Source organism: Saccopteryx leptura, chromosome 9 (assembly GCF_036850995.1).
Source record: "Saccopteryx leptura isolate mSacLep1 chromosome 9, mSacLep1_pri_phased_curated, whole genome shotgun sequence".
NCBI lineage: Eukaryota > Metazoa > Chordata > Mammalia > Chiroptera > Emballonuridae > Saccopteryx > Saccopteryx leptura.
The window spans coordinates 22,282,723-22,308,295 of NC_089511.1; the positions used below are offsets into that span (position 1 = coordinate 22,282,723).

Sequence of the window (25,573 nt, forward strand, 5' to 3'; positions counted from 1 at the left end):
CAAGGTCACTGGCTTGAGCCCAAGGTCACTGGCTTGAACAAGTGGTCACTGACTCAGCTGTAGCCCCTGGTCAAGGCACATATGAGTAAGCAATCAATGAACAACTAAGGTGCTGCATGAAAAGTTGATGCTTCTCACCTCTCTCCCTTCCTGTCTGTCTGTCCCTCTCTCTGTCTCTGTCTCTCTTGCTAAAAATAAAAAAAAAATTAAATTTAAATTTAAAAAAATAAATTAACACTTAAAATAAATAAAGTTAAAGCTAGACTGTTAGAGAGCCGGGCTCTGGGGAAACCTGCTGCGGACCTGGTAGCAGCGCCGGAGGGACCTGCAGTGTCTGCAGCCGGCGGACCTTCCAGAGTAGCGGGGAGTTATCCAGGTTTCAAGGGGCTTTATTTTTTCCACGATTCCCCCTCCTCCCCAGATATCTAATGTCCTTGCGATGTGAAAGGATCCTGGGATTTGAGTCTAGAAGATATTCCAAGTGCAGTTCATGGTCTGACAAATGACTGGAGAAAGCCTTGTGTTGATTTTGGTGACCCACTCGAGTGGCTTTTCCAGTCCGCTGGCCTCAGACAAAGGGCTCTTGTTGTCTGTGGGATGTGGCTCGAGACCGAGTCCTCCCTCTCTCGATCCAGCGACAAAGGCTGGCCTGATCTATGGAAAGGTTCCAGATCGGGCTTCCCACCACCAACGTCCTCACCTCCGATGGTCTGCTCCAATGGCATCTGTGACTCTGCTAAAACCCTGCTCCCTGGAGAAAAGAGAAAACAGCTATTTCAGCCACTGAAGGTGGACCCTGTTCTTACCAGAAGCCCACATTCATCTGGGCTCTACCTGCTCCACCACTGCACTTCCCTCTCTCTCTCTCAATCCCAAACACACACCTCGCGCCCCCTACACTCTCTTCACCCAGGAATCTAGAGACGTGAACCCCTGGGTCTTCAGATGAGGAAGGCAGTCGATCTTAAATACTGACAGCTCCTTGACATGAAGCCATTGTTACTGAATTAATGGGAATGCCACCAGAACTCCTCAGGCCTGTGCACACCATTGCCTTGGAAGTTCATCTTGAATTCCTTGACACTTATTTGTCCATTGTCAAAGGAGCAACAGAGTAATTTTTCCTGCATTCGGAGTAAACCCCTCAAATTCTTTTTGCCTGAAGAGTAAGTCCAATGCAACAGGATCCCCTTGATTTGAGTCATTCTGATTTGACATATTAGCTTCTGTTTCAAGCCACCTGTGGCCCCACTCACTTCAAAAGAGCCTCCAGCTCCCGCTTGACTCTGCCCACCACGGGCGGCCCCCGGTAGGTGAGGGCCGTGTACAGCTGCACCAGGGAGGCCCCCGCCCGGATCTTCTCCAGTGCGTCCTGCCCACTGCTGACGCCGCCGACCCCAATGATAGGAACCTTGCCTGCGGAGAAGCACACAGCAACACCATGAAGGGCAGACGGTGTGAGAACCAGGGGCAGTGTGGCTTTCGCCCTCACCCGCCTGCTGAATGCAGCAGGTCAGGGAACACCGATTCTGATCACAACCCCAGCCCCCGAGCCACACACAAAGCTGAAGACATGGACACCGAATCCTTGCCTTGGGTCAGTGCATACATCTCCCGGATGGTTTGTGTTGATAAGTCTCGAAGAGGCTTCCCACTTAGCCCTCCTGCTTCAGAACGCAGGGCACCCTGGAGGCCGGCTGGGCGACTCACTGTGGTGTTCGTGACAATCAATCCATCTATGCCCAACTGCAGTATGAGACAGAGAACGAGCCATCCAGTCATGGTGCTGTCAAACTCAGAGGAGTTTCCCTGGGGGTCTGAGACAGCAGCCAGGCCATGTGCCCACACCTACAGCCCCCAGAATCAAGAACTATCCCAGACCTCACTATACTTCTTAATCATGTCTGAATGAACCTCAACATGACAAGAACTGCCATCACATAGTGACTACCCATAAAGTTCTACTAGGACAGGGTTATAATCCTTCTAACAACCCATTCTAGAGTGTCCCATCCAAAGTCTCCAGGTAGTAAGTGGTGGACCCAGGATTTGAACCCAGGACTGCTGGGCTCAGTCTGTTTCCACTCCTCTCCGATAACAGAGACCTGGTGATAGACTGAAGAGAGAGAATACAGGCATACCTTGGCATATTGCAGGTTCAGTTCCAGACCACCACAAAAAAGCAACCCTCACAATAAAGCGAGTCATAATCCTTTACTAGTGAAGGGCCTTGCTTTCAGTTTGTATAAAACACATCACCTGTGGCCCTGGCTGGGTTGTTCAGTGGACAGAGCATTGTCCCGTGCACCAAGGTCACGAGTTTGATCCCTGGTCAGGTCACATATGAGAAGCGACCAATGAGTGCACAACTAAATGGAACAACTAAGTGGAACAACTCGATGCTTCTCTCTCCCTTACTCTCTCAAAGCAATGGAGGAAAACACACATACACACGCACACCTGTGAACAGCAGTAAAGCAAGGTATGCCTGTACTCTAGTCTGACCAAGACGGGCCAAGGATGCAAGCACAAGCCTGAAAGCCCTTCCTGGATGAAGAGGGGGCAAGAGGAGGGAAGAGGCACGAGAAAAAGACTCATTCAACCACTTATTCAAGCATTCACTTTTTATTATATGACGAATTAAGTCATGAAAGATACCAAACCAGCCCTCAGTGTCACACAAAAGAAACCAGAGAGGCTGCTGCCTGGGCTAGCACAGCTGGCCGAGTGGTCACTGCCGGCAGTGAGGGGCCGCCCCCCCCCACTCTCACCTCTCTCACCACACTGGCGATGTCCTCCTTCTCCTGGGCCGTGAGGTCAGGCGCGATCTTCACCAGCAGGGCTGGCCTGTGTGCTCCCGGCAGGGCATCCCTCTCCTGCAGCACCTACCACAACGCAGCCAGAGATGGGGACCCTGAGACCACAGACCAAGGGTGCAATGGATCTGCAGCCACAGGTCAGTGTATTTTCACATCAGCTATCAAACTAAAGCAGGGGTTGGGAACCTTTTTGGCTGAGAGAGCCATGAACGCCACATATTTTAAAATGTAATTCGTGAGAGCCATACAACAACCCATGTACATTACGCATTATCCGGTAAAAATTTGGTGTTGTCCCGGAGGACAGCTGTGATTGGCTCCAGCCACCCGCAACCATGAACATGAGTGGTAGGAAATGAATGGATTGTAATACATGAGAATGTTTTATATTTTTAACGTTACTACTTTTTTTAATTAAAGATTTGTCTGCGAGCCAGATGCAGCCATCAAAAGAGCCACATCTGGCTCGTGAGCCATAGGTAACTGGCCCCTCAACTAAAGCATGGGCAGTGTCTCCTTTTTGGAAAACCCAGCCCTCAGTTATGCAATATACCCAACCAAGCTGAATCTGATTCCATTCTCTTGAACCTAGAGAACCCCAAGATTGAGTCCCTAATGTCACTGGCATGGGTCGGCTAAGTTATTACAGCTTAGACTTTTGTTCCTAAAAGAGATGACAAGGCTGTGTGATAAGTCATTCATTCACTCATTCATTCAGTCATTAATTCATTCATTCATGTACAGGTGCTAGGGACAGCCCGGTAAATGAGAGACATGGTCCCTCTCATGGGCCTTTATTGTTTAATGTAAGGTACAGATAACTAAGAAACTAATTACTATTGAGTATAATCCGTGTTATGAGAGAGGATTACAGGTACAGCAAGGGGGTCCTAACATGTCGAGGTATTAAGGATAGCTCCTAGATAGTGACATTGAAGCTTCGCCCTGGAGAAGAAACAGACCTGGAGAAGGAACACGATGGGCTGGAGGAGTGGGGCCTGGAAGTGTAATTTCCCACCTTGGTCAGCAGGTGGCGCAGCTCAGCCTTTCCCTGAAGGCTCCGCAGCCCCGCGGTGTTGGGACTGGACACGTTCACTACTAGGTAGTCAGCCAAGGGGCCCAGGACTCGAACCCCTTCTGTGTAGTCCAAGGCAGCGTCCACCGAGGTCTTATTCTTCCCCAGGTTTATCCCCAGTGGCAGCCCACCTGCAAATACTGCTGGTCAAAATTTTGTTCCCACACACCATTTCCTTGACATGAGTAGCCCATGAACAGCCGTATAGGCCTTTCGCCTCCAACAAGAACTTCCTGCACCAGCTACAAATACTGTGGAATACTGCGGGGTGCTGCTGCCTGCTGCCCAGGAAGCGGCTCACTGCCTCTGTCTGCGTGGCCGTGTTCCGGCCACCACCAAGGGCTTATACTGCATTGTGCCCCTGTTCTTTTTTAAAACTTAATGGAAAAATGGGGAAATTTGTAATGCAAATACTAGTGATAAAGAAAAAGTTGGGCTCATAAATGCAATACACCTGAGAACAGACTGAACTCAGCAGGCATGTCAGAAGGGGCAAGCGTTTGCTCTCAAGGGCTGCTCGCCGGACCTGGGTCAAACGGCTGGGCGTGCAGTTGTGAAGAAAAACCAAAAGTAAAGCCTCCGTATAAAATACTGGAAAATGTTTTCAATTATAATGCCTAAAATGTAGAGGTATAATTGTTTTATTATTTCAGTTCTCCTAGGAGGGCCCCCGTGTACCTGGGCGACCACGCACCCCCGCAGCTGTGATTACTCCTGCGGCTGGGCACAGTATCGGAGCCGGCCCGTCTCCCTCTCGTGTCTCGATTTGCACAGCAAGTAATACAGCCCCTTACTTAAACGCCTTTGGATTACCACGTGACTTGCATTTTGGACTTTCAGAAATATATACTTCAGTAACAGGCTTTGTATGAGATGAAGGCGTTTTCTCCTAAAACCCCTCTTCTCTGCAAAGGTCAATGGTGTATCAGTGGTACTGACTGCTTTTCCATGTGGTGGTTGGAAAAAGACCTGAAACGTCAGGTTAGCTCAGAAAACCTGTGTTAAGTCGAGGAGGATCAAAGAACAACATCTCGTCTGCTAACTACCTTCTCATACCCTAATGGTCACCCTTTGATCATCAGCTTGAAAGTAAATGTTGTGTAGCTCATTTTGCATGTGTTGGGTGGGGAATGTCTAACCATTGGACAAAGGTTATATAAACACGGTTCCCAAGTTTTCAAAGTCTAGCATCCATCAAGCCAAGGGCATTTGTAAGCTCTCATTCTTGTCCAGACAAGTAAACTGGCCTGAAGGAGTATCACTTTCACGTAGCTAATGGATCTTTCATTACTAGTTGCCTGCCCACACTGACAAGATTTGGGAGTTAGAGAGAAATTACTGAGTGACTATCCCCAGAGGGCACCACCGCCTTAGCCAGCTCATGTTCCTTGGCAAGGTGCTAGCAATAAGCTGCTTCCGGGCTGCTAGCTGCTGGAAGACACTGGGTGCAGAGCTCAGCTGTAGGATTTTGCTTCACTCCAATAAATATTAGCACCAGAGTAGAGGTGAAGGATGAACAAGGGAGAACGGGGGAGAAAGCTGGTATAGAGCACTGTGGGCAATTAAAAAGAAAGGGAGGCAAGGAGGCAGGGGAGTATCACAAACCACGGAAGTCATGTTATGACCTTCACAGTTCCCCAGGTGACAAGGTCTGTACTGTAGCAGCGTCTGGTTCTGCCAAAGCCAGGGACTTCCAAACAAGGTCACTTTCTACTTCCCAGATCAGAGACTGCTGACAGCCGTGGCCCTTTCAGCCTCGTTCCTGAAATGACCCCGTAACCCAGATTCACCTCATTCCACCTCCAGGCTCCCTAAGGAGACTGAGACGTCCTGGAAGGGCCCCCGGAGTGACCCGACGAGGAGAAAGGCCGGGGCCCCAAACATCCCGAGAGAGCCCCTGGGAAGGTGTGGTGAGGGCCGGCCGCACAGCACCAGGACCACTACGTGCGTCCTGAGGGGAGCAAAGCGGAGCGCCCCGAAGGTGGCCTTCAAACACATGGTGTTTCCAAACTCCCGATGCCAAGAGTAGTTAACCCTGAGTGAAGAATTTCATTTCAGTTTCCTTCTTTTTGCTTCTCTGTGGTTACTAACACTTCTGTGATTAACGGGCATTGTTTACAGAGTGGGGGAAAGGACAGCAGGGCAGGACAAGGATGGTGCTCGAACCCAGCCCACACCTTAGCCACCTAGGTGATCACAGAGGAGCCACTCTGCTCTGCTCACTTCCAGGCGGACCCCTGTCAGATACAACACGGGTTACAGAATGAGGCAGAAACTAAACGCGGCTTTGCTAAATTGCGAAATTCTGTTAAAATCTTGGAAACTGTGGTGGAAGCAGGAAAATTCCTCTAGGAGAGGAGCCCTGCGTTCTGTAGGGTATTTTATTTTCTATTGCTCAGTCATGTTTATGTCATAGGAATGTTCTGATGTTTCTCCCTCATGTTTCCTTCCAACAAGTGAAGAAAGCCCCTCTACTGCAGCCCCGCCTCACCTGCTGTGAGCCTGGCCTGCGTCTGCTGTCTGGCCCGTAGCCGGTGCTCCACCGCTGAGAGCCCGTGACTGTTAAATCCGTATCTGCAACACACAAGGCGCACGGACAAGGTCAGAGCCCTCAGCCAGAAGGCAAAGACTGGAGACATGGCTCCATGGCCAACTGTATGACTTTTAAAAACAGAAAAGAAAAAAAAATGAGTCAATTCCTAAGACTTTCTAGGCCCAAACACCTCTAGGGAAGTTGTCAAAACATGATCAAACATGAAGGGAAAGATTAAAATTTGTAAACAAGCCACCCAGCCAACTAGCGCTGGATACAGCCCAGACTTGGCTGCAGAGCTGCCCCAGACCTGTGTGGGCCCAGCCCCCACCCTCCTTCCCTCTGCACCCGCTCCGCCCAGCGGAGCCTCCTGCGCCTCCCGGAACCCTCCTGCAGCTCCATTTCCCCATCCTTTCTGCCTATTCAAACCATCGCCTCTTCCTGGCCCACATCAAATGCTTCCTCTCCTCCCTGAATAAAGCTCCCATCTAAACACAAGGGAAGGCCCCGGGAAGCTGGACCAGAGTCCTGACATTGCCCTGCTGCTCACCTATCCCTGGAACCACCTACTACACCTGTTCTGAGTGGATAATAGTAACAGGCACCTATTGTTTAAGCTACTTGGTTACTTGCAGCTGAAAACACCTAATGGATACAGTGGCAGTGGCACATGCACTGGCTGACTAAAAGAATGAATTCATCCATTCATTCGGCAAGTGTACTGAGCACCCACTCTGTGCCACACAGAGCCAGAGCTGAGCACACAGTGCTCCAGGGCACAGACTGCCCCCTCAGCCACTTCTCACCTACAGGACCCGCCAGGCACTGCCATCCCAGTACCCGCAGGGATCTGGATGTTCTGAAGATATCGACTCTGCAGTGCAGCACAAAGATCAATAACTTGATCTTTAATGCTGGGCAATTTCCCTGAAACAACAATAAAGCGGGAAGTGGCAGCTGAATCAACTTCCCAGAAGTCAGTCTCCCAGAAAGCCACTCGTGGCCCCAAAGATGCTTATCAAAATCTCCCCCATGAGGCTCTTCAAAATTGTGTGGCCAAAAAGTAAGCACCTCCCTTTCTGGGCTTGCTGTAGTGAGAACTGCCCGGGACTTCACACACTCCAGGAGGCCCCCTCACTAAGAGCAGCTGGGTATGTCGATTACTAAGTTTTCCAGTTTCCTAAAAGCTAGGGCTGAGCTGCCCACACAACAGCCACAGCCACGTGTGCTACCGAGCACAAGTATTTAATTAAATAACAGTAAAAATTACCAGAAAGAAAATAGAATGTATTACTGAAACTCATTTCATCTATTTCTTTTTACTATTTTATCATAGCTACTAGAATATTTTAAATCACATATGGGGTTTGCATTCCACTTATTTATGCATTCATTGGTTGAGTCTTCCATGTGCCCTGACCCGGGATTGAACCCTCAACCTTGGTGCATTGAGATGATGCTCTAACCAACTGCACTACCCGGCCAGGGCTGCATTATATTTCTACTAGACAGGACTGGGCAAGGGCAATGGAGTAACAATGTGGAAAAAGCACAAACTTAAGTCAGATAAGCCTAAATCCATACCCAAGCTCTCCTGCTTATGATCTTGTGGTTGTAGCTAAGTTTTGTCGTTCTGAGCCTCAGGTGTATACGTGTTAAATGGAAATTCTAAAACCTGCTCCTATGCCTGGCACACAGCAGGTGCTCCACATGGTTCTTGAACATTCCAAATGACAGAATAATGTCCACATCATAAGACAGAAAACATCCTGAGCGCCCTGCTGGAAGAAGGCATCCCTGTCACCTCGGGGCCGCTCACCTACCGGTTAATGACGGCCTGGTCCTCAGGGAGGCGGAAGACTCTAGGCCTGGGGTTTCCTTCCTGAGGTTTCGGGGTAACACTGCCCACCTCAACAAAACCAAAGCCCATCTGGTAAAGTCCGTCCACGGCCTCCGCATGCTTGTCAAAGCCTGCAGCCATTCCTACGGGGTTTCGGAACTTACGGCCCAGGACTCTCACTTCCTAGAGAGAGGGAGACAAAGTCAAAGGCACACAGGCGACACCAGTGTTCCCCAAGGTGCGGTCCCCAGCACCTACATCAGAATTCCCTGGGGAGCTCGTTAAACATCCCCTCTCCGGACTAAGGAGTAGAGTCTTTGGGGGATGGTGAGGCAGAAGGAGCCCTGAGCGAATCTATTTGTGACAGTGCTCCCCGGTGACTCTGAGGCCTGCTGGGGCTGAAGACAGTTAGGCTTTATCCTCTGCATCACCAAGGCAGGGGAGGAAAAGCATTTCTGTCATGGGCTGAGCCAGATATGGACACTGTCTTTTCTATGTATGGTTATAGTCATCCCTTCCTATCCGCTATCGTTGGTGACGCGTTGGTCTCAGCCCCTACCTAGTGCTGTTCTGAAACAGTGTCAAGCAGAAAAGTCCTTGAATTAGCCCAGAAAGTTAGCCCCAGTTGTGTCTTGCCCCGGCCAGGCTGACCCCCAAGCCCCAATGATGACCCCAAGACCGCAGTGGGCACCAGCGGGAGGAAAGTGCTCGGCTGGGCAGAAATGATTGCTGGGCTCCAGGCCCAGGCTGTGGCTGGAAACAGGTTCTTCCCGGTCAGACACAGGGTGGATTCCAGATTGTTCCTCAAGGATAGCGGCTTTCAACCATGGCTGCATGACAGGACTCCCCGGGAGCTTGCAGCCCTCACTCCCAGCGATTATGGTGAAATGGCTCTGGCATGAGGCCAGAGCACCCGTATTTTCTAACACGCCCCAGGTGATTTCAGCACACAGCCAGGACTGAGAACCATGGGATCCAGGAAATGATAGAGAGCTGACACTGGGACGTTAAATTGGGGTGAGATGATCAAAGAGTCCTGGTTGTCAGTTAAGGAGTCTGGACCACCTTCTGAATGAATTGCTGAAGGTGGGGACCCACACGGCGGTGTTTAGGACCATAGCTCACAGGCCACACTTGTTCTCCATATCAGCGGTGTTTACAGGACATAGCTTTGTACCTCTCCCAGCCATAACCTCACTTCCTTCCAAATCCACTCAGCTCTGTATCCCCCTCTTTACTCACTCCTGCTACACTGGGTTCCAGGACTCTCAAACTAGCAGTTGGAGATGAAAAAGCTTAAAGAAAAGAACTCTCTCATTCTACAGTGCCTTTAAGTATATATAAGTCAGGCGAAATGCCACCTCTGCCCCAAACTGCCGGATGGGAAAGTGAGAGGGATTCTAAGACAAAAAGGGAAAATGCACAGAAGAGCCACTCGGATTTATAACAGCGACCCTTCCCCAAAGAGGGCTTCTTGTTTGTCTTCGTGTTCACATCATTCTGATGTCCCCCATTTGGTAAGAAGTCCCTCAGATGAGAACTGTCAGGGCTTACATGAAGATGCAGCTTCTAGAAGGATGTGGATCCTTCTGTTTTGTTTGCTGCAATAACCCCAGAACAGTAACAGGCACATGGTGGGGCCCATGTGTTAATGCAGGACTGAATAACCTGGGACAGGTGTTTGTATGCCTTCCTCCAAGGGCGTGGCTAGACATGCCTATGTCACATTAGATGTTTAATGACTCTGGCATGATTCCATATTTCACTGAGGTGAAGACTGAGCTACCTGACCTAAGCAAAGCATCTTCCATGGGTTTGAATCCTGGCTCATCCACTTTGTAGCTGTGGCTAAGTGACTTTGGATAAGTCACATAACTACTCCATGCCTCAGTTTCCTGACCTGTACATGAGGATGACAGTTTTTTATTGGGGCTTACTTGGGACTCTGCTTTTCAAAAGGCTCGACCCCAGCATGTAAATTAGGGAATACTGACCTTTACCTTGTATTGCACAAGGTCTCCCAAGAGCACCTACCAGCATGTCGGAGTCTTGAAATGTGGCCCGAGGAAGGAGCCCCAGGGAGGTGACACGAATAGCCAGCCTGTGCGCTGACTCGGGGTCCAGCAGCCCTTGTAGAGTTGGCATCAAGTGTTCAGCGTAGAAATGCTCATCCCCTGTGGCCGTCAGATAGGAGGCAAAGAGAAGTCCTCCGCCCCCCAGGATGACCAGGGCATCCTGGGCCCGCTTCTGGGGGGGGAAAATAAGGCCGTTGGCTCTCAAAGCCAGGCCGCAGCACCTTCTCTGAGCCCTTTAAACCTCCTCACACAGAATTCATAATGACATTCCACGTGAAGCAGTGCCCCTAGCCTTCTGCTAACACCGATCTCCTTCATTTCTAGTCTTGCTCACACATTGCTCTCTATCGTCGGAAGCTGTATCTACACTTCTGCTAACACACACTCATCTGGCCCTGAGGACCTCTGGGTTTGGGAATTGCATGAACAATCTCCCGCTCAAGTCATGACAAGATGACCAGCCTGCAATCAAACCTCGGGGTAGTGATCTACAATGTCAACATTCCAGGTGGAAACTTTATCCACTGCACCACCACAGGTCAGGTTAGAGTTTCTAAGTAGAGGCTTAAACACTTGACTATCTCACTATCTAGGTGAGTCATACCCTAATATTTACACATTGAAATACATATTATCTTAAATTACTTTCATTTCTCCTTTATATTCCGGTTAGGACATTATGTTGACTTTTAAAAATTATACATAGAAAGAATTCATTGTATATAAACTCCATTTCAGGATAATAAAGGGTGTTGCAAAAGGTTTTTTAAAAAAGGAGCTTCAGGTCTTACTAGGTCAAAAACCACTCTCCTAGCTCAAAATGGTTGGCAATACTTTTTATTATCACTGCCAGATGCTGAGTCATTCATTCATTAATATAATCATTCATCAAATAGTAGTTGACCACTCATAAGTGGGCTAATCAGTCAAGTCCCTACCTTCATGGGGAGTACAACCTCAGGAGGAGACAGAAGTCAATGATCATGCAAATATATAACTGCACAATTGCTATTAAGAAAAAAGGTATAAAGGAAGGACCTCAACTAATCTCAGAGGTAGAGAAAGGCTTCCTTGAGGAAGTGATGCTAATATTCAAAGGTCAAATAGTTAAGCAGAAGGTAGTGGGGGAAGGAAAACAGTGGAAAGGCGCTCTCGTAGCAGAGGAGAATGAGATGCACCCAACGAATGGAAGAAGGGGAAAGGCTTGAGGAGCAAAAATATGGCTTAAAAATAAGTTGGGAGGACAGGAAGAGATCTTGGCCAGAATAGGATTTCAGTTTTGTTCCTTAAGCAAGAAGTGAACACATTTGCCTTTAAGGATCTCTCCTAGCTGTTCATATAGATCACGTATTTGTTGTCTTACTTCTAGTCTCCAGGTTGTACGAACATCCCTTAATGTCAATCAACAAATATCAGCACCGTTACAAAGAGCCCCCGCCCTAACATTTTATCTCTAAGTGTTGGGACCATGCCTTGTAATTTCATTCCTCGTCGGATGCTGCACACACTGCTAGGCGGTCATGTATTCACTGAAATCCCCCGTGCCAAGCTCAGTGCGTTTGGCATCTACCCAGACATACACGTGCCGTTTACACACACTGACCAAGTACATATGCACAAATGCACATGCAGGAGCCTCTGCAGAGACACACAAGCGTGCCAGAGGGCCGACGCTCTCGGAGCGGCCTCCCGTCCACACCTCGCCCCGACTACCCCTACTTTCTCCCCTAGCTCTGCTCTCTCCGACTTCCCCTCGTCCACGCGAGAGACCCAGTTTCTAAACTCACTTTCAGCTGTCTCCATGCCATGATCCTTCTGCGACTGGGCCCGCCTCTGCCTTACTTCCATTGGAGAAGATGACGGGAGATCTCTAATCCCCGCCCCGGAGCTGCCAACTCACCAATCGCCGTGAAGAGGGGTGGGGCTGGCGCATCTGGGCGGAGAAGGCCGCGCTCCGCCCCAGAGGTCTGGTCAAACGCTGACGGGCGCGCGCGCGCGCGCGCATTCGGGGAGGCCACGCCTTTTCCGCCGGGCCACCTGCCGGGCTTCCTGCGTGCGCCCTGGGCGTCGCGGAGGTCGCGGTCAGATGGTTTATTGAGTTAAGCGTTTTATTGATGTGCTTGTGCTCTGAAACCTGTACTGAGAAAGTATGTATCAAGTACTGTAAAAAAGGTTGAAATGAATTACAATACTATAAATACCTGTGTAGACTTCAAAGAAGATTCAACTTAAGGTTTCACTTAAACATGTCTAAAACGCGTGTGTGTGTGTGTGTGTGTGTACGTAAGTTTATGAGGGTGTTGGGAAATTAAGACTTTGTAATTGAAAATATCCTACACTCAAACCATTTCATTGCAACATGGGCTTGCAGGACTCCTCTGCCTAGAAATCTTCCATATAAATTGCAGTCTCTTTTTTTTTTTCTTTTTTTTTTTTTTTTTACTCTCCTGACCAGGCGGTGTCCCAGTGGAGAGAGCCTAGACCTGGGACGCTGAGGACCAAGGGTGGGGCTCCAACGGCTGTAGCAGCACTGGGTCGCCAGCTGAGCGAGGCATCATAGGCATGACTTCATGATCGCTGGCTTGAGCCTAAAGGTCACTGGCTTGAGCCCAATGTCTCTGGCTTGAGCAAGGAAGGGGTCATTGGTGCAGCTGGAGTCCTCTTGGTCAAGGCACATATGTGAAAGCAATCAATGAGCAACTCAAGTGCCACAACTATGAGTTGATGCTTCTCATCTCTGTCTCTGTCTGCTTCTCTCTCTCAAAAAAAATAAAAATTAAAAACATAGTAATAATAATAAATTGCTGTCTTTTCCCTAGCATTTGAAACATTGCAGTTTTGTAGTTTCAGTTCTCAGCACTCTCTCTCAAGTACACATCCCACACACAGACACACACAGAAAATTATTTCTCTTTATAAATACCTTCCACTTTCTCACTTCTATGCATTTACTCATATTGACTCCTCTGTCAACATCCCCATTTCATCTGTCTAAATATGGCCATTCAAGTGTTGGAAATAATATCCCCAGCTGAACCTTCAGAGATTTAAGCTGTTCCTCTCTAGTAACACTTTCTTTGTTAACTACACTTATTATGTCTTTATTAAATACAGTTATGTCTTTTCTTCCCTAGACTAAACTTTTACATGTAGGTACTATACCATATTAATCTTTCATCTGATTACTGCAGTATTTTTTTTTTTGACAGAAGGGTGTATTGGACTCTACGTTCCAGAAAATTTTTAATTTTGGTGCCCGCATCCATAGTGATTTTAAAGAGTAATTGTAAGCATCCTTAGGATAACCAGCTGAACCCTGAAACCTGCCAGGTGATTTCAGTGCCCATGTGTATTTGTATTTATGACCTGTTTTTGAACCAAGAAAGAGAACTAGCTAAAAACATAAATGATAGCTGTGCTACAGCTGAAGATCAAATGACATGTATGAACAGGTTTTTCAGCAAGTTAAAGAACAATGATGAGAGAATTGATTCTTCCCTACTGTGACAAATTCAAAAGAACTTGTGTGGTTGTCTGCCAGAACCATGTGTATCTGACAAGTGACTATTTAATTCAGCAAGTTTGAATTTCACTGGTTTTCTGTTTTGTTTGTATTTAGTTTGTATTCATTCTTTCATTAAATATTTATTCTCTGCATTTTTACAGTTATATAAAGATTTAGGATAGAGTTATGTAAGAGATTGAAAATAGAGTTATATAAGAAATTTAGAATAGAGTAAATGTATTTAAGAAACAATAGAATAATTAATTTAAATTCATGGCTTGCTTTAAAAAGAAAAATAATATATTACTCAAATTTTAGCGACACTGACTTAGATATTCATCATTCTCTATTCCCTTACTGTTTAAGTTTAGCAAATAAAGATCTATTATAAAGCTGAAGGCATATCCTGTTGTGTAGACACAGGTGGTAGTGCCCCAGCTGTAAAGGCCCATTTATTGATCTTTGTTTTCAGCTAATAGGAACTCCACCTGGCTTCTTAAAACAGAACACACAAAACCTTTTGTCTTCTTGACAAATTATTCCCAATTCTTAAAAGAATAATAATAATAAATAAAACAAATCCACAAAGAATATGTTTAAAGGGCCAGGCAGTTTCTGAGCCTCCACACTTTTTGTGCTCAGAGTTCACAGAAAAAATGTTCTTCAAAAGAAGAACCTGGCTTTGGTTATACATCAGAATAAGTATCATTCTAGGTAGTGAGCTAAATAGCCCAGAGCAACATGGTAAAAATAACTGCTATCAGTTTAACAGGTTTCACTGCAGCTTTAAGGAAGCAGAAAATTACTGCCATGCCCAGGGAGGACACCTTGTTTACACTTGGAACCAGGAGGTTCAAGATCATCTGGGGCTTTCTGGAAGGAGGGAAGAAGTGGTGGATTGGGCAAAATTTAATGCTGCTGGGAAAATATCAAGAAAAAAAACAGTCCAACTAAGGCTCTGAGATTTGGTGTTTATGTCGCTTTCTTCCTTTTATTCTGCAGCAGGCAAAAGAAAAAATTTAAATCTTTCTGCCTCGAATACAGAAATATCAGCCAGCTTACTTCTGTCCCATCATTCCTCTGAAATGTTTCCACCTTTGGGCTGCAGCCTTGGAGTTGTCTTTGTAGCCAAGATGATGGGATTTTCTCAGAGCCTATCAAAAATTAACTTACCTAGGCCTGACCTGTGGTGGCGCAGTGGATCAAGCGTCGACCTGGAACTCTGAGGTTGCCAGTTTGAAACCCTGGCTTCCTGGTCAAGGCACATATGGGAGTTGATGCTTCCTGCTCCTCCCCCCCTCCTCTAAAATGAATAAATAAATAAAAATAATTTTTAAAAAATTGACTTACCAATAAAAAATAAATTTAAAAAAAATTGACTTATCTAATATTTCACTCAAAGTATTGTGCAAGTTTCTGAAGTTGGAAGCCTTTTATGGTCACTTTTTCCTGGTAAATATCTCATCATCATTCTTGGCTCCAAGATTTCTAATGCAGAAACTAGGCGAGAAGTTGTTTGCCTGTTGTCTTCCTTTGATATATATTTTCAAAATTATGACAGATTATTTCCATAATCTTGTCATGTTCAAGGAAACTCCAAGACATTTATGTCATAATTATCTTCATTGACTTCTAAGTAAATGAATGCTAAGCCTTGTGATAAAAGACACATAATATGAAAAAATAATCTACAGTACCTGGAGGGGGATCCTAATTTTCATCTATTGAAAGCTAGCAAAATTTGGTTTTTATATTTATATTTTGAAATATTTGACTTTTTATTAATCAATGTCATCCCAATAAATTCAATTTAAAAGTTTTTTTTAATGTTTGACTTTTGAGTATGAAGCTCATCTAAATCTGGTCTTCCTTCTGCAGATGTCACACAGCCCGCAGGGCCACAAAGCCCAGCAGCTGCACTTACGTGTCCAAAAAATCCAGCTGGGTCTGGTTAGAAGTAGACTTGGCCCTGGCCGGTTGGCTCAGTGGTAGAGCGTCGGCCTAGCGTGCGGAGGACCCAGGTTCGATTCCCGGCCAGGGCACACAGGAGAAGCGCCCATTTGCTTCTCCACCCCTCCGCCGCGCTTTCCTCTCTGTCTCTCTCTTCCCCTCCCGCAGCCAAGGCTCCATTGGAGCAAAGATGGCCCGGGCGCTGGGGATGGCTCCTTGGCCTCTGCCCCAGGCGCTAGAGTGGCTCTGGTCGCAATATGGCGACGCCCAGGATGGGCAGAGCATCGCCCCCTGGTGGGCAGAGCGCCGCCCCATGGTGGGCGTGCCGGGTGGATCCCGATCGGGCGCATGCGGGAGTCTGTCTGACTGTCTCTCCCTGTTTCCAGCTTCAGAAAAATGAAAAAAAAAAAAAAAAAAAAAGAAGTAGACTTGTGCTCACTGGGGGCATTATTTCATTTGCCAGACTGGTAAGTGATAAAGCTACACGCTGCCAAAGAGCTAACTTTAGAAACTGATCCTAAGCAAAGAGAGTCTGTGAGAGCATTAGTTAGCAAGTCCACGGGTGGTGGACGATAGGAAGGATGTAAGGATCTTGATGTTCATGGTGTTGATCAGAGCGAGAAGCTTCATGTGGAGTGACTTCCTTCCGCATCCCACTCTGGTAGTTGGAAAGAGGAGAGCTTTATGTATTCCCTTCATTGCTTAACTTGGGCAGAACATGGGAGAAAGTGTATTATTGGGAAGCCCTGTTTTCCATATGTAAACCCCTGATCCATTCACACTTGGGCTTTAAAGAGAAGAAGAGGATCAGAGGAGGAAAAGGGAATATGGTGAAGGAAAACCAGATGATGAGGGTGAGGAGGTTTTCATCAGTTAGAGGTTGGTTTCTTCAGAAGCAGATTCGAGTTAAGGTGTGTGGGGGTGGTGAGGGTGGTGGGTGGTTTTTGTCTTTATAATTAAGCAATGTTTTCATAGTGGTAGTTACATAAAGCATTTACTCTTAGCTCAGTAAAAGCTTGGAGACTTGATGATATCTTGGTAAAAGTTTTGTTTCACTTTTTAAAAAATCACAAGTGCATCCTTATAAAAATATAAGGCATGTATGGGTGTTTTGTAAAACAGAATATATTGCAATACTTCTTTATTACAAGAAATATTTCTCTATGACAGTATTCCTCAAATACTGCATATTGAGAGGACCCAGTATTTTTCGATGTACAGTAATGACTTTTTTTTTCTTTATAGTGAGAGAGAAGAGGGTGATGGGGAAGGACAGGAAGAGAGATGAGAAGCATCATCGATTGCTTTCTCATATGTGCCTTGACGGGGAGTAGGGGGGAGCTCCCGCTGAGCCAGTGACCCCTTGCTCAAACCAGCAACCATGGGCATCAAGCCAGCAATTTTTGGGCTCAAGCCAGTGACCTCGAGGTTTTGAACCTGGGTCCTCAGTGTCCCAGGCCAGTGGTCTATCCACTGCACCACCACCTGGTCAGGTTCAATGTAATGAATTTCTGACTCCAAATCTCTCATTCTTACCGTTTCAAGCTCTTTGTATATTTTTGTCTTACTTTGCCCTTATAACATGGTATTGTTACTGAGGCCAATATTATGAGCCTAATCTCTGCATAAGTCTAGTGGTCATATGTTTTGTTCTCACAAACTGCATTCCTAGCATTGGCCATCTTATAGTCGTGAACTGTTTTTTATCATCTCCAGGATTGAAAAAACAACTCCTTAATACCCTAAATGATAATGATTATCGTATTCATCTTTCACTGTCCCAGAGTTGAGTTTTTAGACATTCTCAGCTACTCTTCATTTTGAAGTGAAAATGTACTTTCTAATATTATCATTCTTGTACTTGCAAGAGATTACTGCTATGGGGTATAGAATGTTTGTGTGAAGATAATCTTGAACAAAAAAAAAATTCTATTCAATTAATCCATTCACTTAATCTAAGCCAGTTCTGCAAATTCTGAGCCTACGTTCTCATAATGAAAGGAAGTCTTTTACTGAACCCAAGAGCTCAGGCTCGAGAGTCACAAGTTCATGTCTTGTTTCTCTGGCTTTCGGTTGTGACACCTTGGGCAAGCAGCTGAACCTCTGTGCATAGTTCCTTCCAGGGGCTGTTGTCAGAAGTAAGATAATACAAGTGGAATATTAGAACTATGCCTGGCACAATATGGTAATTATTACTGTTCATATTGTGCAATTTCTATTTTTTGTTCAAAGTTTATTTTCTGCTCCTAGATAGGTTCACTTTCATGTCAAAGGTGAAAACACTTTTAGAGATTCAGTGTTGCTACCTTTAAAACTAAAGTATTTGCACAATGTATTTATAATTGCTTAGAGGTATTTTGAAATAACTGTTATTGTCATAGTATTTATACACTTTTATTGTGAATTTAAGAAATGCCTCTTCCAAAATAAGATGTGGGTGGGAGAAGTATTTGTAAATTTGTTCCTGAACATTCAAAAGAGAAGCCTAATGCTTTGTATTTTTGTACAGTATTGCTGCAGTTACAGGTTGACTTTTGCGCAATGGAATAGTTGAACTCAAGATTTTTCTTTATTTATTAAAAGAAAAGCACTAAAAATGCCTGACCTGTGGTGGCACAGTGGATAGAATGTCAGCCTGCAATGCTGGTTACCTGTTGGAAACCGCAGACCTGCCCAGTCAGGGCACATATGAGAAGCAACCCATTAAGAGCACAGCTAAATGGAACAACTAAGTGAAACAATGAGTTGATGCTTCTGTCTCTTCTCTCTCTTCTCTCTCTTTATCTTTTCTTTCTTTCTCCTTTCCTTTGATCCCTCTCCCTCCTTCCCTTTTCCTCTCTCTCTCAAATCAGTGGAAAAATTAATTTTAAAAATTACATACATAGCCTGACCAGGCGGTGGCGCAGTGGATGGACTGTCGGACTGGGATGCAGAAGGACCCAGGTTTGAGACCCCAAGGTCACGCTCCAGCTTGAGCGCGGGCTCATCTGGTTTGAGCAAAAGGCTCACCAGCTTGGACCCAAGGTCGCTGACTCGAGCAAGGGGTTACTTGGTCTGCTGAAGGCCCACGGTCAAGGCACATATGAGAAAGCAGTCAATGAACAACTAAGGTGTTACAACGAAAAACTGATGATTGATGCTTCTCATCTCTTTCCATTCCTGTCTGTCTGTCCTTGTCTATCCCTCTCTCTGACTCTCACTCTGTCTTTGAAATAAATAAATAAAATTTAAAAAAAAAGTATTGCTATATTCTTAGCATTTAAAAAATAATAATAAAATAAAATAAAAATTACATACATATTTACTCTTTGACCCAGCGAATCCTGCTGTTAGGAATCTATCCCAAAATTACACTAGCAAAAATACAGAAAGATACGTGTATGAGGCTATTTATTATAGCTCTAGTTATAATAGCAAAGAGTAGAAACAACCCACATACCCATCAGCAGGGGACAGGTGTAAAAAGAAGGAAGGAAGATGTCTGTGTACTGCAGTGGGGTTACCTTTATGTTCGTCAGTGAAAAAAAACCGAGCTGTGGAACAGTGTGTATATTATGCTATTTTGATCTAAGAAAGGCGGTAATGTATGTAAGCATAATAGAAAAACAAACAAAAACTAATGGAAATGATTACCTAAGGGGAGAGAATTGGCTACAAAGGACAAAGATGGGCCTGAGACCTTTCTGAATGTCGTTGTTTCACAGTTTTGACATTGAAACTCTCTACATGTTTACGTAATTAGAAAACAAAATAAAATTTTAAGAAAAGCAATCCCTAAAAAGGAAGAAAGAGAGCAGGAGAGGAAAGGAAGCAGGTGTACAAGTTTAGGTAATTTTTAGGGGCGTTTCCTCAAGAGCAGGAATGAACCTAAACTATACAGAATTCCTTGGGCAATGTAAATTGGTGGGGTTTTCTTTAAGACAGGTACAATAGTAGGCTAGGACAACGTTCTTGATCCAAACTAGTGTGCCACTGGAGGGGTTCGCTCTGTGTGGGAGCATTGTGAAGTGGCAGGGAGAGGCGGTGTCTGTGGGCAGTAGGAGTCTGTGGAAAGGACTCTCATTTGCTGCCCCTTGAGGCAGAAAGCGAGGTTATCACTCGACCTGAGAATGAGGATCAGGGCTACCCCTAGTTGTTGGAGATTTGAGTACAGGATGAGTGGGAAAGGGTTTACGAGGAGAGTAGAAGGACTGGGGGGATTGCAGTGAGTTCCTGGCAATGCGAAGCAGGCCCCTGGGGTCTGTGATCCTGACTTTGAGCTGAGATCTAGTCAGTGAGGTTGTAGGATTTTCTCTAGCAAAGCTCAGCAGCATGATGAGAAACACAGTGCATACGAGGCACCTTCAAGAATACTGTTGCCCACCTTCTGAACTCTTTTATCTCTACCAATAGGAATTCTGGCTTACAAAGGAGAATATTATCCTTAGAATGTCATTTCTTAAAAAGAATTTCATTCTATGTCTTGGCAGTGTTGACCCAATCAGTGGACCTAATTTTGAGATGTTGAATCACATAAGGTGATGACTGTTCTCCAGAGCAAGAGAGCTACTTTAAAATTATGTTGCCTGACCTGTGGTGGCGCAGTGGATAAAGCATCGACCTGGAAATGCTGAGGTCACTGGTTCAAAACCCTGGGCTTGCCTGATCAAGGCACATATGGGAGTTGATGCTTCCAGCTCCTCCCCACTTCTCTCTCTCTCTGTCTCTCTCTCCTCTCTAAAAAAATGAATAAATAAAATAAAATTTAAAATTCTTATGTTATTATTCTTTTTTTTAAATGGATACTAAGCTTTAATTTATATTTTCTTGATTATCACATATGTGCTTATAGACTTAAAATTAGAGTTGTAGCCTATAAATTAACCCCAAATAGATGCCTTTTCAGACCAAGATGCAAATTATGAAAGAAATGGAAATAATTCTCATTTACATCAGAAGCCCAAGAAAACAGAAAACAAAATCCCAATACCAGGAAACAAAACGACCTCAGGTAACATATAGTAAAACTGATTCCTGCCTCGAAGGGTGCACAAGACATTAATGCTCAAAGGTGTCATCACAACAGGGACCCAGTACATATTCGTTGCATTCTGTTTTGTCTGATCTTAATATTGCAGTCTTTGCTTCCATTTTATAAATTTTTATTTTCTTGATAATCCTTTCGCCATCCTCTTTACACATACACCCAAACAAAAGACAAAGCTTTTTTCTGCAGAATATTCCGTAAAAACAAAGAGAGGTTTCTTGAAGTCCTTGCAAAGTCTTTCAAGTGGTGGTGTTCGCTCGTGTTTTATTTTTAATTTTGAAAAGTAAATACTATTTGGGGAAGATGCATTAGCCTGAAATAACCTCAGTCAATATCAGTGTTGGCTGATTCTAGAATCACTTGATGGATTGGGTGAAGAAATAGATTTAAAGTGGGTCTAGTGATTATTCTTAGAGGTATGACCTCACGACTTCCGGGGTTAGGTGTCCTTGTCAACTAGCCCTTTAAGTACCCCTTAAAAGAGCAATTTAGGAAGTGTCATTGTGAATACATACACATGTCAAAATCAATTTTTCTGAATCATTTGTAATGGATACTTGTGAGTTGAGGAAAAATGTTTAGTGATAGCATTAGATGGAAGGACAGATGATACATTTTGGAAAACTTAAGTAATTCCGAAAGTTCTTCTGATTTTTATTAGAGCAATGATGATGAAGATGCACTTGAAAAGGTTTAATTAATCTATGTCGTGAATTATGTTTCATGAAAGCAATTTTTACAAATGAATATACATATATTTATATAACATGTTATTTTTTTTTTTTTTTTTTTTTTTTTTTTTTTCTTTACAGAGACAGAGAGAGAGTCAGAGTGAGGGATAGACAGGGAAAGACAGACAGGAACGGAGAGATGAGAAGCATCAATCATTAGTTTTTCGTTGCGCATTGCGACACCTTAGTTGTTCATTGATTGCTTTCTCAAATGTGTCTTGACCATGGGCCTTCAGCAGACCGAGGAACCCCTTGCTTGAGCCAGCGACCTTGGGTCCAAGCTGGTGAGCTTTTTGCTCAAACCAGATGAGCCCGCGCTCAAGCTGGCGACTTCGGGGTCTCGAACCTGGGTCTTCAGCATCCCAGTCCGACGCTCTATCCACTGCGCCACCGCCTGGTCAGGCAACATGTGATTTTAATATACCTTTATAAAACTAAATAAGTAGATACTTGATGATCTACCTACATCCTTCAAGTTTATATAGTCAAGTTTGCTCAAAAACAACTTCTGAAAAGTCTCCTATACTTATCTGGCAGGGGAGATACCATGATAATGAAGGTGGTTTTCCCAGGGTAAGGCTCACTCATTGTACTCCAAGTATTAATAAACTAAAAAAGAATAAAAGTCTCCTCATTGAGAAAAAAGGTTTCCCTATTTGGGGGATTGCCTATAGTTATATAAGTATATTTATGGTCCTTTAAAATTTCTTGTGTCACTTTGCTTTAAGTGTGTCCCTATTAAATTTTATATAAATGCATCTAATTATTTTACTCACTCTGAGAATATTTTTATAGTAGAGTTCATCACATTTAAATTTATTTTAATAACAGATTTTTCTTTAATAACAGATATCCTTTCTTGCCTTTTCTGTGCTTTCTGGTTCTAACGCTTCCTTGCTACTTTCTTCTGTCTTTTGTTGAAATTTTGTTCTTCAAAATTTTTGTTTTAATTGTTTACCTTTAAAATGCTGGGGGTTTTTATTTATTTATTTTTTACAGAGATGGTGAGTCAGAGAGAGGGATAGACAGGGACAGACAGACAGGAACGGAGAGAGATGAGAAGCATCAATCATTAGTTTTTCGTTGCGCGTTGCTACACCTTAGTTGTTCATTGATTGCTTTCTCATATGTGCCTTGACCGCGGGCCTTCAGCAGACTGAGTAATCCCTTGCTGGAGCCAGCGACCTTGGGTTCAAGCTGGTGGGCTTTTGCTCAAACCAGATGAGCCCGCACTCAAGCTGGGGACCTTGGGGTCTCGAACCTGGGTCTTCCACATCCCAGTCCAACGCTCTATCCACTGCGCCACCACCTGGTCAGGCAAATGCTGTTCTTTTTTATAAACATATTCTTATACCTGTGTTCTTCTAACTGTCAAGATCAGGAACAAAAGTCTCTTAAAACCCTCTCACATGGTTCAAAGAATATAGCTCGTATTAGTTTTCCGCTCCCCACCCTCGTTCCCTAGATCTTGATCTTGTTAGTATAGTTGGTGTGTTTTATTGAGGTTATTATTATATTAAATTATTATTTTTGTATTATACAGCTTCTCTTACAAATACATTTTTCAAACTTTTATCAAAGCCAGATTTCCAACAATAATTTAGAACTTATTTCTGCTTAACTGGCTTTGCATTTATCAGCAATCATCTTATATCATAATTTTACTTTTCTTGAGTTCTTAATTTTATCTAATTTCTACAATTGTTTTTTTTTTCCAAAAAGATTGGCTAGTGGAAATATTTTGGGAACTTTTGAATAGTCGAAAGGGGTCTTTCTTGTCCCTTCCCCATGTTAAAAGAAAATGCTACCCAGGTAGTTTACTGACCTAGTAGGCTTTTAGTCAGTGACTTATGAATTGGGCAGCATCCAATCTAGCAGATGGAAAGGAGCTCTGAAGAGCTGGACAAGGAGAGGGATTTTTATAGACCAAAGTGAACAAGGTTACTTTCCTTAGTTGGAGCAAAGGGAAGTCTTTAAGCCGAGTTGTGTAACTTGTGCTGCACAGGCAAGTGCTGATTGCCTGCCATTTTTGAGAACCAAGCATAGAAACTTAGTTTAGGTTTTGGTTTGCTAAAGTGAGGCTTAGCATGAGTGACTCCATCTTGGGCCTACTCGGTTACTTTAACACCAATTAGCCATATTTTAGCAGAGAGTACAAGTTAAAATATAGGATCAATTGCTGTATATCCTCCATATGTTTCTGCTAGTCTTTTATTTTTATTTATTTATTTTTTTTTTTTCATTTTTCTGAAGCTGGAAACAGGGAGAGACAGTCAGACAGACTCCCGCATGCGCCTGACCGGGATCTACCCAGCACGCCCACCATGGGGCGACGCTCTGCCCACCAGGGGGCGATGCTCTGCCCATCCTGGGCGTCGCCATGTTGCGACCAGAGCCATTCTAGCACCTGAAGCAGAGGCCACAGAGCCATCCCCAGCGCCCGGGCCATCTTTGCTCCAATGGAGCCTTGGCCGCGGGAGGGGAAGAGAGAGACAGAGAGGAAAGCGCGGCGGAGGGGTGGAAAAGCAAATGGGCGCTTCTCCTGTGTGCCCTGGCCAGGAATCGAACCCGGGTCCTCCGCACGCTAGGCCGACGCTCTACCGCTGAGCCAACCGGCCAGGGCTGTTTCTGCTAGTCTTTTAAATGAAAAGACGAGTTTCTTACTTACCAATTTTTCTATTGCATTCTGGGAAAGTGCTTCACATTTATCCTCTATATCATTGATTTCACTTTTCTTTTTTTCTTTTTTTTCTTTTTTTTAATTAAGTGAGAGGCAGGGAGGCAGAGAGACAGACTCCCGCATGTGCCCCGACCAGATTCACCCAGCAAGCCCCCTACCAGGAGATACTCTGCCCATCTGGGGCTGCTGCTCCATTGCTTGGCAACCAAGCTATGTTAGCACCTGGGGCAAGGCCACGAAGCCATCCTCAGTGCCCAGGCCCAACTTTCACTCAAACCATTTGAGCCATGGCTGCAGGGGGGGAAGAGAGAGTGAAGGGCAAAGGAGAGAGGTGGAGAAGCAGATGGTCACTTCTTCTGTGTCCCCTGACTGGGAATTGAACCCAGGACTTCCACACGCCAGGCCGACACTTTACCACTGAGCCAACCATCCAGGGCCAATTTGATTTTTCTAGATTAGTTCTGTTTTGTATTACCTCCAGTGTGGATTTTAATTTTTCAGCAGCATTTTTAGTTTTCTTAAAATCCTCTGTTAACATTTATTTCTCTCTTAATCTATCTCAGTCTTGTGTATTAGGCTTTCTCTATTAAGGAGGCTAAATAGCTTTCTGAAATTATTTTTTATTTTGCTGATGATAATTTTCAGAGGTATAATTTCCTCTGAGTCCTCTGGATTTAGTTCCTAGGTTCTGTGATGGTCATAGGCTCTCGTTTGGTTTTGATTGTTTCCCTATCTTTTTTTTTTTTTTTTTTGTATTTTTCTGAAGCTGGAAACGGGGAGGCAGTCAGACAGACTCCCATATGCACCCTACCGGGATCCACCCGGCACGCCCACCAGGGGGCGATGCTCTGCCCATCTGGGGTGTCGCTCTGTTGTAACCAGAGCCACTCTAGCGCCTGAGGCAGAGGCCACAGAGCCACAGAGCCATCCTCAGCGCCCAGGCCATCTTTGCTCCAATGGAGCCTTGGCTGCGGGAGGGGGAGAGAGAGAGAGGAAGGAGAGGGGGAGGGGTGGAGAAGCAGATGGGCGCTTCTCCTGTGTGCCCTGGCCGGGAATCGAACCCGGGACTTCCGCACGCCAGGCTGACGCTCTACCACTGAGCAAACCAGCCAGGGCCTTGTTTCCCTATCTTTGAAGGCAAGAAACCATAGGAATGCAGGAGGAGGGGCCTACAGGAATGACTGACTCAGCCAGTTAAAGATTATCCACGTCCTATAGATCTCTAGCTGATCTCCTGGAGACTCACAAGAAAAACAGGATCTCTAAATAGATAGGACCAGGGGTCCAGAAACCCCTTGCCCCTTGCTGCCTCCCTGAAACTCCCCACCCCACCCTGAGT

At 45.0% G+C, this 25,573-nt stretch overlaps 2 protein-coding genes across 3 annotated transcripts in view; one reads left to right on the forward strand and one right to left on the reverse strand.

Annotated features, from left to right (window-relative positions):
- Positions 1–368: 368 nt before the first annotated feature.
- On the reverse strand, positions 369–12,178 carry DHODH (dihydroorotate dehydrogenase (quinone)). 2 transcript variants are annotated; one of them, XM_066348763.1, is made up of 9 exons: positions 12,130–12,178; positions 10,302–10,514; positions 8,251–8,450; positions 6,386–6,468; positions 3,838–4,025; positions 2,772–2,885; positions 1,593–1,746; positions 1,257–1,416; positions 369–751 (listed from the first exon to the last, which is right to left on the reverse strand). In XM_066348763.1, exons 1-9 carry the CDS (start codon positions 12,148–12,150, stop codon positions 697–699), a joined length of 1,188 nt encoding a protein of 395 aa, XP_066204860.1. In that variant the 5' UTR covers positions 12,151–12,178; the 3' UTR covers positions 369–696. The 2 variants fall into 2 exon arrangements, with proteins under 2 accessions (XP_066204860.1, XP_066204859.1); XM_066348762.1 differs by lacking the exons at positions 369–751; positions 1,257–1,416 and having other exon boundaries at positions 1,519–1,746; positions 2,781–2,885.
- A 2,325-nt stretch (positions 12,179–14,503) lies between these two features.
- Positions 14,504–25,573, forward strand: part of PKD1L3 (polycystin 1 like 3, transient receptor potential channel interacting) — a 78,654-nt gene continuing 67,584 nt past the window's right edge. The window contains 5 exon segments of the mRNA XM_066350182.1: positions 14,504–14,706; positions 14,708–14,815; positions 15,744–15,804; positions 16,219–16,264; positions 20,671–20,787. Of these exon segments, the coding sequence (XP_066206279.1) occupies positions 14,504–14,706; positions 14,708–14,815; positions 15,744–15,804; positions 16,219–16,264; positions 20,671–20,787 (535 nt within the window).

Excerpts from the sequence above, each read along its gene's own strand:
- DHODH (XM_066348763.1), bottom strand. The coding sequence starts at position 12,150 with ATGGCATGGAGACAGCTGAAA. Across the intron at positions 8,451-10,301 it reads TTCAAGACTCCGACATGCTG|GAAGTGAGAGTCCTGGGCCG; the intron begins GTAGGTGCTCTT and ends CCCTCTCTCTAG. Across the intron at positions 1,417-1,592 it reads GATGTATGCACTGACCCAAG|GCAAGGTTCCTATCATTGGG; the intron begins GCAAGGATTCGG and ends GCTTCTCCGCAG.